This window comes from Parasteatoda tepidariorum, chromosome 8 (genome assembly GCF_043381705.1).
Source record: "Parasteatoda tepidariorum isolate YZ-2023 chromosome 8, CAS_Ptep_4.0, whole genome shotgun sequence".
NCBI lineage: Eukaryota > Metazoa > Arthropoda > Arachnida > Araneae > Theridiidae > Parasteatoda > Parasteatoda tepidariorum.
This window is the reverse complement of record NC_092211.1, coordinates 37020943-37034989: the sequence shown is the minus strand read 5'-3', so window position 1 is coordinate 37034989 and position 14047 is coordinate 37020943. Positions and strand designations below refer to the sequence as shown.

The 14047-nt window shown below is 26.8% G+C and overlaps 1 protein-coding gene across 3 annotated transcripts in view; it reads left to right on the top strand.

The window, feature by feature from the left end:
- Positions 1-14047, top strand: part of LOC107449243 (irregular chiasm C-roughest protein) — a 248491-nt gene that overhangs the window by 222912 nt on the left and 11532 nt on the right. For 2 of the 3 annotated variants that reach the window (XM_016064723.3, XM_071184650.1), the window contains exon 9: positions 2736-2849. In XM_016064723.3, coding sequence (XP_015920209.1) covers positions 2736-2849 — 114 coding nt within the window. Of the gene's footprint in view, positions 1-2735; positions 2850-8305; positions 10523-14047 lie in introns of those variants that run through there. The other variant, XM_016064724.3, reaches the window with a different exon arrangement.

Genomic DNA, 14047 nt, shown 5'->3' with positions numbered 1-14047 from the left:
TTCGATTGTCTAACCTTAAATATGCTAATTAATAAATTCAGTCTAAGTGAGACACAAAACCAGATTCAAAGGTACATTCTCTTAACAAACATACCTTTTTTGATGGATTTGGTTTCTAGATACCCAAAATATGGATAGGTAGAAGCAATCTGGAAAGCATGCAGCTTAATAAATTATTTAGGAAGTGGTCTAAATTTTGATTTCCTTAATGCTAATTACACTTTTTTGAGTATTCCGACAAATCTCTGAATCTATTTAAGCTGATCAAAATAAATTTTTAATTTCAACTATTTTGTTAAAGATCTTAGTTTTTTTATGCAAAATATATTGGCTTAAGAATGTTTTATTTAACAATCTTTGAAAAAGTTCTGAATTTTTCAATTTTTTAGCTCACACAAATTTTTAAAGACGAAATATATAAGTATATATATGTAATACAAAAATTAAATACTTTTGTATTAATAAAAGCATTAAAACTTCATTCGTTTTCATAAAATATCTTTGGTAAAGGATAAGGGTGGAAATTCTATTTTGGGACTTCAAGGCTAAAAACATGCCAATGAATAATAATTAGATTTATACTTCAAAAGAGAAGTTATTTTAAGATCTTTCACTTCCATATAAGGAAAGATTAAACGATTTGCTATGAGTAATAAATAAATTGATGAGGCGTAAGAATACAAAAAAAGGCAATAATGACTGGCCTCTTCACAACTTTTAAACATCCTATAAAACTCAGGAGAAATATTTTTGCGTGTGCTTTTTGTTGTTTATCATGCTTAAATAAAATCCGTCAGCTTAGACGGGACATGGGTCTCCCCCCATCTCCAGCTTGGAGGGGGCTAAGATGTATGCTTTCACCATCGCTACTAAATAAAAAAGATTATGCACAATATGGACTCGTTAATCATGCTGCTTTGACTGTAAATAACTAAAAANTATATATATATATATAAAATTGGGACACTAAATCTATTTTTAACAGATTTCTAGCAGAAAAAGTTTACACTAAGAAAAAAAAAACGAAAGTCGTGACACCTTATCACGTAACACGCAATAGATATAATTCCTTCTAACTAGTATGTATTATAAAAACCACTGTTTAACCCATTGTTAACGAATGTAGTCATTCGCGGAACCACCCTAATTGGCCCTGATGCGCTTTCGACCATACAACTAACTAAATAGGGAACTCCTTTGACAATGCCTGACCTTACCTCTTTGATCTCTTCACGGTCAAGAATCATGTCAAGATACTATTATTTTTAAAGTTCCTTCTCAAATCTCGCTTTTGTGAGTGTCTTAAGTGTTAGTGGCTATTCCATTTCTTGTTAAACATATATTCAACATACTGTTCTATTCCATTTCTTGATCAACATATGTTTTGAAAATTGCTTTTTTCTATTTCTTGATCAACTTATATTGAAACATATCGTTTTATTCCATTTCTTGATCAATTGGACATATTGACTAAACGAACGATTGCTTGTAAAATAATCTTAAAGAAAATTCTGTAATACGTATCTACAAACATTTACCAAATTTGATACACCAGCTTGTCTATTTGTTGCTTTATTTTACAATGATGAGTAAGTATTTTTCCTGATTCGCTAGTAGTTTTTAAATTGTAAAATGTTTATTGCAAAACTGTGAAATGTTTATTTATTACGTACACTGAAAAAAATTTACGGCAAAAAGTACTGGAACCATGAGTATCTGACCGTAAAATCCTTTTTACTGTAAAATTTTATTCCGTAATTTTTACAGTAATAATTACTTAATTACAGTAATATTTATTTATTTAAAGTAATTACGTAATTTTATAATAAATTCTTCTGTATAAAGATTACGGTATATCAGATTCTTTGTTCCGTAAATGTTTACTCTAAAAATAAATTTTATGGTAAAATAGTACCTTCACCCGAAGTGCCGGTACTTTTAATCGTAATTTGCTCTAGAATTTTTCATAGACTATTATTTTTAATGCATTTTCAATTTTTAACCTCTAAAGTAAACATGTTTGTGTACAGTGGCATAAAAAATAAAGTTGTATTATAACTAATTTACCTGTTAGTAGCCTAATTTTGTTTGAAATGAAGAATTGCTTTGTTAAAATTGTCTAATATTTTCTTTCTATGAATAAATGTATCATATGTTTTTCGGCATTCACGATATAACGACTTCGTTAATACGCCCATTTTCATCCATACGGCAAAGATCGTTGTATCGAGACTTTACTAACATATACAAATAAATTTAATTTGATCTGTTTTCACAATTATGCTCTCTGACTGCCTTGAATACACTTTTAAAAATTCCGGATTAAATTACGATATAAATTTTAAAAATTCCGTATTAAATTACGATATAAAGTACGGTAAAGTTACGATACGATATAAAGTACGTCTATATAAAGTACACACTTTGGATGCATTATCCGTAAAATCCATTTTTACCGTAAAATATTTTATCGTAATTTTTACAATAGTATTTATTAAATTAGAGTAATTCGGTGATTTTACAGTAATTATTACTTTAAAAATTAAGGTAAATCAGATTTTTTATACCTTAACACGTTCTGGTGAAAAAAGATTTTACGTTAAATAGTACTGGCAATCCTGAGTGCCGTAATTTGATATGGAGTTTTTTTTTTTAGTGTATGCATTATATTAATTCTAATGTGTGTTTAATTTTTATTGAATCTATCTAAAACTAATAAATGTTTTTTTTTTCAGAACCTGTTGCTATGTCTGTTGTAATAGGTATCGTTGTAGGCTGTATTATACTTCTTCTCATCATTACTTTAGTTATTCTTTATCTTCTAAAAGCTGAAAGAATGTGCTTCAATCGTAAGTACCTTATTTTTAAATTTTATTTTTATTATTTTACCTTTGATTTGTTTTATTTATTGTATTATTTCTTCTTATTTCAGTTTTAGTTTCTTTATTTGATTTAAAAGCATGGTTTTCTTATTTTTGTTTTTAGTTATGAACAAAAAGTAAAACCAGGCCGCTTGTACTTTTCATTGTTCGAGTCAAATTTACGTTACCAATATTTAAAAACTAATATTTATTTCATTGTTGAAAATATTGAAATTTTTTTAAAAAAAAGCAAATTTTAATTAATTTTAAGATAGAAATCCTTAAAAAAAGAAATCACTAAAAATTACTTTCATTTTTCAATTATTATTTTTGAATAATTATTTTAAACTAATTAAAAGGACTTATTTTAATTTGCGTAAAATTATAGATTCAGATTACTAATGTATATGTTCGAAGCTCGTAATGAAAAATACGTTTCTTGCATTCTGGACTATGTCTTTCCGTTATCTTTTATACATCATATCATTTTTCATTTAATTTAAACATTAAGAAATTTTCTTCTTTCACTTTTTAGCGATCTATTGGCCTGAAAATCAAAATTCATGCACCTATACTCGTAAACAAGTTTTTCTTTTTATGTTTCAAACTTAATTTATATATAACGTTCCTGAAAAGTTTCATTTCTGAGTAAATAACTTTACAGTTCATCCATACTTTTTACTTTTTTAAACCATAAAAATAAATATGCATTGGTGTTCTGAATTGGTATTCATTATAGATAGATTATTTTTCGCTTTCTAACCACATTTTAGGGGAAAAAAACTACTACATTTTATCATTATAATCTTTAAAATTGTTAAAATCATTTTGAAAATTTTTTTAATGAAGTGTGCAAATATGGTTTATTGTTACATCAAGCATTTGAATTTTCAAGTGGATTAAATTATAATTTTTCGACAAAAGGAATTTTACTTGGGAATACATAGGTGATCATTATCGTATTGTTCGTTGATTTAAGAGGTCAAAAAATATTTTATGATCTATGATCGCATTGCAAATAACAAATATAAAAATTTGCTTTATATAACTAGTTTACTTTTTCTAGAAAATATTTACTCAAATTCATTTGAAATTTCTCCTTCCTATGAATTATATATATTGCAAACTGAAATTTAATTTATTGGCGATTAGTAGTACTATTCTATATATAGTGCTCATGGCTACTCAAACAAATGCAAATGCTTCAATGTCGTTATAAATATGGACTTAGTGTTCCATCAAACTTCGATAAAATTCTGGCAAAAAATAACATGTTATAAAAAAGTAGCATGTAGTTTATTATCTACGTTTAGCAACCTGTTCAATATTATAGATATTAATCGTCGTAACCCTGTGAATTTGAACGTGTCTCTCTGAGCAGGATAATATTTAATCCTTATATACAAATGCATGAATTTGTTTTTGAAAAAATAATGTTTTAAATATCTCAAAACATGGGTGTAGTTACTAGGGAAAATGAAAAAAAGTTAATACTTAAATATAACTCATAAGATGTTTTTTTAATTTTTAAAAAACCATAAACGCATTAATGTATTTCTACATCATCATGAACACTCCTTCCTTAAATTCTGCAAATCTACTGCGTACAATGATAACATAAATTTTTCTATAAATAATAGTTTTCAACCTTATTTTCTTTTTATTGAACTAATCATAATTCATAACCGCCGCTGTAATTGAAATTGCCCTCAGATAGTGAGGCCAACAATGAAAATTGTCTCCATAGAAATAAACTGTCGAAAATTCTAACTATGTTCGAAAAATATATAATAGTTTTGGTAAAATTAAAACTATGAATAAAACACTATGCAAGGGTTGCTACATAAAGCGATGTGAGCTTGATTAAATATATGATGCAGATCTACATTGCTGTGCATTTAAGGACAAGTCAAGCTTGCATTCATGGAAGTTAATATGAATGATCGTGTATCCCTCTCCTGGCTTACCCAGCGGTAAGGGATTTGTAACCAGCAATCAGTTTCCTGACAGTCATATTTGTTGTCAGTGCTGCAGTTGCCGATAGTCAGCACACAAATCAACTCTAACCAGAGAACAATATACGAATCGGCTTTGGACGGATTCAAATCAGAAACCCATAGACAGTGAAATATTTCTTAATCCAGTATGGCGCAGGTTGTGGTTAGCGTGCCGCAAGCTACGAATAAATAATTGATATGCAAAGTTTAAGCGTTCAACTTTAAAGTATAGAATCAGGGAAGAATTGAATTGGTATAGAGAGTCTCAATACTTTTCACAAATTTGCATTATTGAGACGTTCTGTTGTGACACTGTTTGTGTCTATTGTTTTGGAAGTTAAAAAATGCTGCTCTATATTGTACTGTTACAATAACTGATGACATGAAAAAGCAGTTTAAGAAATAAAATGTAATTGCAACATCATTGAATTACTGCATTGTTAATTTAGTTTATTCCGAAAATATTAGATGAATTCAAATCTGAGACCCATAGACAGTGAAATATTCCTTAATCCAGTATGGCACAGGTTATGGTTGCCGTGCAGCAAACTACGAATAAATAATTGATATGCAAAGTTTAATCGTTGTACTCAAAAGTATAGAATCAGGGAAGAATTGAATTGATATAGAGAATCTCAATACTCTTTCGAACTTGCATTATTGAGACGTTCTGTTGTGACATTATTTGTTTCGATTGTTTTGAAAGTTACAAAATGTTGCTCGATATTGTAATTACTGATGACATGAAAAAGCAGTCTTAATAATCAAATATAATTATAACAATATATAACATTGTTAATTTAGTTCACTCCGAAAGTATTAGATGAATTAAATACATCGTTTTAATTAAGTGATGTTGTGTTGTGAAAGCAATGAAAATTATTTTTTTTCTTACTTAATCTGATTAAATAAATTTAAGTTTAGCTTAAAAAATTGTTTATTATGCAAGTGGCTTGAAAATTCTGAAAATTTAAAATATAATTATATAACATCGATTCTGTAAAATAATCCTATTATTATTTACAGTAAAAAATCTTAATTTCATTTGTTAGCATGTTTATAATTATTATTTTATTCCTTATTTTTTGTTTCTTTATTTTCTTTTTTTAATTTGAATTTGTCTTTATTAGTTTAGACTAGAATTAAAGTTCTAGTCAAGTATTTACCTGTTCTTTATTATTATGTTTATGAAAATAAAATTTAAATTTTGAAATTTTAAAAGAGTCTTAAATTTACAAAATGCTTTATTTTGAAAAAAATATGTTATTCAAATAGAATTAATGGCTTAAACATAATATAATTATTTAGGTATATTTACTAAGAAAAATGTTTATTTACTATCTATTTACGTATTATGGAATTTAATACTATATTGTTATAGTTAAATCTAAATTAGTCATACGTCTTATATAGTAATAGTTAAAGTTTGCTTACTTTTACTTTATAGTGATCAAATACTTATAAAAAAATCAGAGTTAATATTATTAATATTCTAATAAATTGTGATTTATCTTTTTGTATAATTATCTATTTGTATTTCTTTTTATCTATATCGACAACAAGATATAATGAAATCATGTTCTTTATTTGAATTACTTGATGGAGTAAATAATTCTAAAAAAAATCTGAAAATGTAGCAGTGCCTTTTTTTCCTTTTTAAGCCCTATTGCAAATTGATATAATTTTCCTATTCCTAAAGATAAGTTAATATTAAACATTAACGTTAATTTATTAACGCATTTATATATCTCTTTACACGAAATAAATTTCTGCTTCCATTTTAAATTAAATTACTGCCTTGAATCTTAAGTTAAGGCATCCTATTTTAGTAAGATTTTAACGTGTGAGTATTTTTTATAATATGAATATTTAAAAGAAAATGCAAACAATATATTATAATTCAATATAACTTGTGAGTAAAATTTAATTTTTAAGCAGAAAATTTTAGTGTAAAGCTTTAAATTCATTCGTGAAATTATAAACTAAAATTATGCTAAAAGATCAAAGAATGTCTTAATTTTTATATTTCCGAAACATTTTTTTTCTGACAAACTTATCCTTACTGTTGAAGTATTTTTTGAAAGACGAGCGCAAAATAATTGATCAAACTAATACCATATAAATTTATTAATGCATTAATATTTAAGTACTTTAATATGCTATAGTAATATTATTATAATGTTATTTTTTTTTTCAGTTTAGAAATAAATATGAGTAAAATTGTAAAAATTTTTTCCTTTCTGGTTTTAACGTTCGTTTATTTTTGTGGGACACTTAAAAAATAATTTATACATAAAAGCAATTGATCTTATAAGCATAATTATAACATACCTTATCTATTTTAAAACGGTTTTTTTTTAAATTTAAGCTTAGAAACAATATACAGGGTCTTAAGTAATCACCGCACTGAATATATATTTTTTAGAATCATTGTCAAAACTGAGTTTAAAAAAGTATTCACATTAAGGAACGCAAATTATAATTTAAGAGAGGGAAAGAAACGTTATCGCATTCTGACTAGTCTTAAGCGAGGAAAGTGAAGTTAAAAATGGCAAAAAACAGTTTGTGAATTTTCATCTCACTCTACTCAGTATTAATTCGTCAGATTTTACAGTCATCGACTCTTGCTCTAATTATTTGCTCTGAACTTAATTAGCTAACCATATATAATTTAATTAAAAGCTTAATAATTCATAATTTTTATTGAAAAAATTAGGAAGATAACTGTTTGTCATCGAAATTTGCTTGTCTTAAAAATTTTAACCACACACTCTTTATCTCAATTTTCTATTTTGATGTTCAAAACACTTCTTTTTACTTATAATTCAACTTTTGTGGCAAAAGGGTGTTTCCTTAAATAAAAGCTGAATAATTTTTCTCAGTTTTTAATAACCTCTCAAGATGCGCTTACCCTTACACAGAACCCTTTTTTCTTATTTCGTATAATTTATATTAATTTATATTATAGTTACCTATATTATTATACTATATTATTATATTATATTAGTAACTTATACTATGTTACCTATTTAAATTTATTTGAAGGATTTATATTTATACATGATAATATTAAGAAGCGTTTATTGTTTTTTTCTTCTTTACACTTATGTTTCTCAATTTTAGGTAGGCCATACATAGTTAAAATTCTCCGAGTGATTAATTATATTAAAGTACTCTCAGCCATTTAGATTTTTATTTATTTTATTTATCTACTAAGATTTATTTTTAGTGTATATATTAAGAAATTATGGCTTTAAGTAACGTTATTAACTTTCTCTCTTTACTTAGTGGTAAGCAAAACATCATAATTGCATTTCCCTAAATGTAGCCATTTATAATTAGGTAATCTATTATTTTATGAAAATATTTATGTCTAGGCTTTAAGGTACAAATATGAGATAAATTTGAATTTAAAAGCCACTTGCATCTAATATACGTTTCCCATAGGCACAAAACTTGCTTCAGTACCTCTCACGCAAGATGAAGAGAATCGAGCAGAAATACGAACACCCGTCCGGAAATCTTAACCTATAACTATTGATAACTGCGAGTGTGAAACTATCTATAAATCATAACTGTTACTGAAAAATGAATAATATTTTTCGGTTCATAATTTAAATGGAAGAAACGAGTTGTTCATCAAGTTCTTGTCAATGTGTGTCAACAAATGTTTTTGATGTTGAACTATACATCAAGTCTGGTAATCAATAATGGTAAATAAATTGAAACGAAGCTTATTACAGTTTCTGAAAATTTGATTCACTAACTAAACTATCTTGCTGTTAAAAAAGAATAAAAAAGTTACGTAAACGAATGGCTTCCGGGTCTACAGAGCTTCAAGCTAGTTTATGCTATCAGAGGACAATAAAGCAAGTATTCGGGCAAGATTAAAGTAAGATTATCGTGTACCGACGGATAATAAGTTGGTATACAGTTGTTTGATACTGTAAATGCACATTTAAAAACATTATTTGGATTCGAACAAAGTGGAAATTACTATTAGAGCTTACGATGAATATGACTATCTGTAATACGTTCATTCTTAACTTGATAATTTTCGACTATCCTAAACTGTTGAAAAGTCGAAACGCAACAAGTTATTGAAACAACTGACTGTGGAACAGTGCTTCAAGTAGCTGCTTGACTGACTGAACTTTCCCTTAAATCTATTTTGTTTTTCTTTGTGAGTTTGGAATAGCGTCGGGCCTCCACAAAATAAAAAAAAATCGTATAACCGCACTGTAAAAAAGTAATAAATAATTAAAAACTGTATTGCTACTAGAAAATCTCTAGGAAACAGGGATTCCATTAATTTTCTAATAATGTTACTGCATTAAAATGCAATAATGTAATGTGTTGATCTCAATAAAATCTTCGCAGACAAAACTTCACGTAGACGAAACTTAGCGTAGACAAAACTTAGCGTGTACTAAACTTCGCACAAACAAATTCTAAAGTGAATAATTAACATTAAAGTATAATTAATTTATGCATTAATTTTAATAAATTCAAATTCATAATTAACTTAATTTTAATAAAAGTAAAAATGTTAAATTTTATATTTTTATAGATAATTGAATGATGTTTAACATATAATAATAAGTGCATACTTATTTGCATAGTTTCAAAAGATTTATTGATCAGTGAAAGATTTAATAAAAATGTATCACATTAAAAATTTTTAAGAATTTTAAACAGTTTTTTCTAATTGTTCAATAAACTTTCGTAAAAGAATTTTTAGTCAAGGGAGAGTTAAAAAAATTTTAACTTGCACAGTGGGTGGTGAGCTTTAAAAAAGTTTAAAAATGTATGATTTACCTCAAGCAAAATAATTTTTTTATTAAAAATTAATTTGTTCATTAGAGTGTATAATCCGCTCTGGGAAATAGCTGAAAAGTAAACTCAGTCACCACTCCCCCTCGAAAAAGAAACTTTCTATCAGTTCTACATTTCATAAAAAGGTCTTCATTTGTGAAATTTTAAATAAATGAAATTTTGTACCCTCGAAATTATGGATCGATGGAGTTTTTTACTCGGGTAGTTAGTTATGTATCAGCGAAGTTTTGTCCAGCGAAGATTTGGCCACAAAGTTTTAACCACGAACCAATAATGTTACGAGAAAAGTTTATAGAATTCAAGTTTTCTAGAGATTTTCTAGCAATGCACTTTTTTTTTACAGTACGAATATTATTCAGTACTAACAAGCAATTTAATGATTTGGAGATAAATAAATCCTGGACAAAATTTAGGGTAGACAAAATATCATGCCTAGACAGAAACTAAAGTGATAGAATGTTATTGGAAGAGTATCTCGCTTAACCAAATTGTCAATTAGAGCGATTTTCTCGCGATAAATACTATTTAACATTGATTCATTTCACACCTTTTTTTTTGGCACTGTTAATCGATTTTTAGAGAAAAACTTTAGGAAATAGAGGAAAGGTTGCAACAAACAATGTAAAAAACTGTGTTATTCAAAAAATACTAATAGTTTATCTAAATTAAAACAAGAGTACGTTGTAAAAATTAGACGAGTTGAGCCTGGGTTTGATAAGGGTTCGTTATATTTATTAAAAATTTTCGGGTTCACTTTCATTCTTTATTAATATTTTTAAGCTAACCAGATATATAAAATCGGTTTGCAGTAATATAAAAAAAAAGAAATTTGGATCTATTAAATTAAGAAGTTTTAAATGTTATGTTACAAAAATTGTAATATATCTAATAGTGTATCTTATAGATTTTCAAAAATTGATATTTTGATATCTTTTAGTTAAGAACTGGAGCGTCCATCTGTCATATTGAAATTTGAACTCGGTAAAGTGTATACAAAAAAAAATGAAAATCGATTAAGGAAATAATATTCATTCGAGCTTCCATTAAAAATATTCGTAAGCATTAAAAATAATATATGGTTCCACAATTTTGTGACCAATATAGTAATTTTGCCCACGATTCTAGCAACGTTTTTAGCATCGCGTATTTCCCACCTTTATTTCCTTGTATAGTTGGTACTTATTGATCTGAAGCTGTGTGAACTTCAAGACGCAACCGTTGTTTTCACAATCTTCGTTTTGTAACACATGAGTTACAAAACGAATGTAACACACAAGTTTACGATACTTCGGTTCGCTAAGGATTTGCATAAACGAGAATTTGTCTGTATGATATTGTGTCTACTTTAATCTTTTTTTTTTATTCGATAACGCAATAATATGTTATGCTTTGAGCTAGAAATGCATTCCTGCAACTAGAGGAGATAGGAAGTGATTATGCCTAACCATGGGATTAAAATCAAATTTAATTGGTTACCTGTTCGTGGCGTCACGCATGTGAATCGAAGCTAATTGGCTTCTGAATCATCAAATACGATGATTTACCTACAATGACGTCACTTCTACGCATCCAATCACCCACCACTTAAGTATTTTATTAGCCAATCGCGAGCTTGTAATTGAATTTGTGGAGGCCCGAAAATTCATATCCAATATTCTATCTACGAAAAAAAGCTGTATTGTGTAAATAATTCAATGTTTTATTGGGATTTTAAATTGTTTTTCGCCTATTGTGCTACTTTTTTTCTCATCGCCAGCAGCAGTGTGATATTAAATTTTTGTAATTTGTAAAAATATTATGAATCATTGGTTTGTTATATATGCTTTAATGCTATTGCTTTGCTGTGTTATTTAAAACTACGTTTTATTGTTCATATATTGCTTTGGGTGTTATATCATGTAACTGTTAGAGCTAGCCAATGTTTCCTTTATGTGAAAGTAAATATATTACATCAGAAAATTAATTAAACACATATGTAAAACGCTAAGCGATCAATAATTTTACAATGAAACATTTTAATTTATAATAAATTTTTTATATTAATACTAATCTTAAAATTTTATCAGTCGAATATTTTTAATTAATTTTTACCTGCTTTTTCATTTACAGAATTTAACTAAAGCAGTTTCTGATATTTTAAATTATATCCGTTCTTATAGATTTTCCAATTTATATTTATTGCATCTTTAGACTAAGTGTAATCGTATGCTTTATAATTTTATTTTTTTAAAGGAACCCCTTTTAATTATTCTATAAAAGCAGTTTTTGAAATATTCATTTAGTGTATGATATTTATTATAATATAAAAACGATGTTTGAAACTATAATTATAGATCTTTTACTCATATAAACAGCAAAGCATATGTATGATACATGATTCAAAATTTAATAATGAAAAATGCTTGTAAGTAAAATATTATATAAATGTAAATACAACGTAAAAATTCATTATAAAATTGGGTGTTTTGTACATGTTGAAAATTGTTTTAAGAAACTTGTTTGTTCAATATTGTAACCTAACATTCATAAGTGTGGTGAAGAAGTTGTTACCCTTGTACATAGCAACCGTTGAACTGTTAAATGTTTTGAATTAAAAAATGTTTATGAAAAGTAAGAGTTTTGACTTATTTGAAACCAAAATTTAAATCATAAAAATCATAAGAGTTGCTAATGTTATCATAAAGCTTATCAACTGAGAATTAACAAAAGTCTTGCTTGAAATCTTACTTCGTAATAATTTCAAATCAGTGTTAATGCTTTCAAGTATTTACTTATTTTGGAAAAGGATATTTTTTTTTTTGAAAATCGATATTAAATCATGAAACCTATCAGAGTTGATAAACTCATCATAAAACTTAACTAAGAATTAACAAGGATCTTGCTTGAAATCATACTTCGTAATAATTTCGTAATAAATGCTATCAAGTGTTCAGTTATTTTAGTACAGGATTTGAAATTTCGTAATGAGAACCAACCATAAAAGTAGCGAATAAATAGCATATCCTTTCATTTAGTTCACCGATTTGATTTCACATTTTAAGTTGCTATCTCAATGACTCTAGCAGTAAACTTTAAATAATTATTTGAAATATAATATAAACTTTAAATAATTAATTAGCATATGCCATTGATTAAATTGCCTGACCCATTTGATGCTGTTTTCGCATGATGCCTTTTTGGAACATTCTAGAACAGCAATGCAACATTTTGAATTCGTTTGCACAAAAATTATTGACTACAAAAAATACAAGCAGTAATTTATTACAGAATTTACTAAAATAATGAAATCGTTAAGTTTAACAATATTTTTATCATCTTAGACAACATCCCTGTAAATGCACTATATATTTCATATGAAAGGAAAAAAAATTGAGAAATAACGTTTTGAAAAATTTTATTTTTATTTAATAATTTCATTTTTTAACTGTCAAGTATCGTGCATGTTCTATTTAGTATAATTAAGTTTTAAATGAATTTCTAAGTGAATTTCGTGATTTAAGTGAATTTCTTAAGATTATTTTTGTAACAAAATAATATTTGAAAATTTTATTACTATTCTACACTCAAAGTTACATGAAGATACCCAATTGTACTATTGTATTCAATTCTGAACATCTTAGTTTTGCATATTAAGATAATTTTACAATTCAACAAGATTCCCCCCCCCCTTCAGAACTAGCAGGATCATGAATGAAATGTGGCTCTAGAAGGACACCTCGCAGTAGTTGACTTAAAAAGCACGCGTCCTCCAGAACGAACAAAAATTCTAAAAATAGATATTAAGGGTGGTGATTACAAAATACATCAGAACATTATTTTTTGTTTAAACTTGATATTATGTCAATTTATATTATGCCAATTTCTATAATGTTTATGTGGTGTTGTGTGATTCGATAAAAATGAGAAAGCTTAGATAGTGCGTTATTTATAAATAAAAAAAATGGCAAGGAAAGCATATTAAAATCTGGCAAAAATTTAGTAAATCAAAAACATCGTTTTTCTTAGTTTTAAAAGAGTATCAAACAGTCTATCGCAGAAACGCATCCAATGTTTAATGCTTATATAATCCTCAATACCTAGGTTACCTCAATACCACTGTTTTAGATACTTTTGGACAAATTTAATTTTCCTTGCACTTCTGGACAAGACAACAATACCTAGGTTTTTTTCGACAGTTTTTAAATCCATGAATTGTTTCCTTAATACAAGAAAAGAAAAATACTGTCACCTTACCTTTTAAAATACTTACTTTTTTATTTATAAAGAACTGTATTTTAAAAATGCTTCTAATACACGCACCTTTTCATTATTGGCTAGCCCAATAACACAAATTTATTGCGATCCAAAAGAACT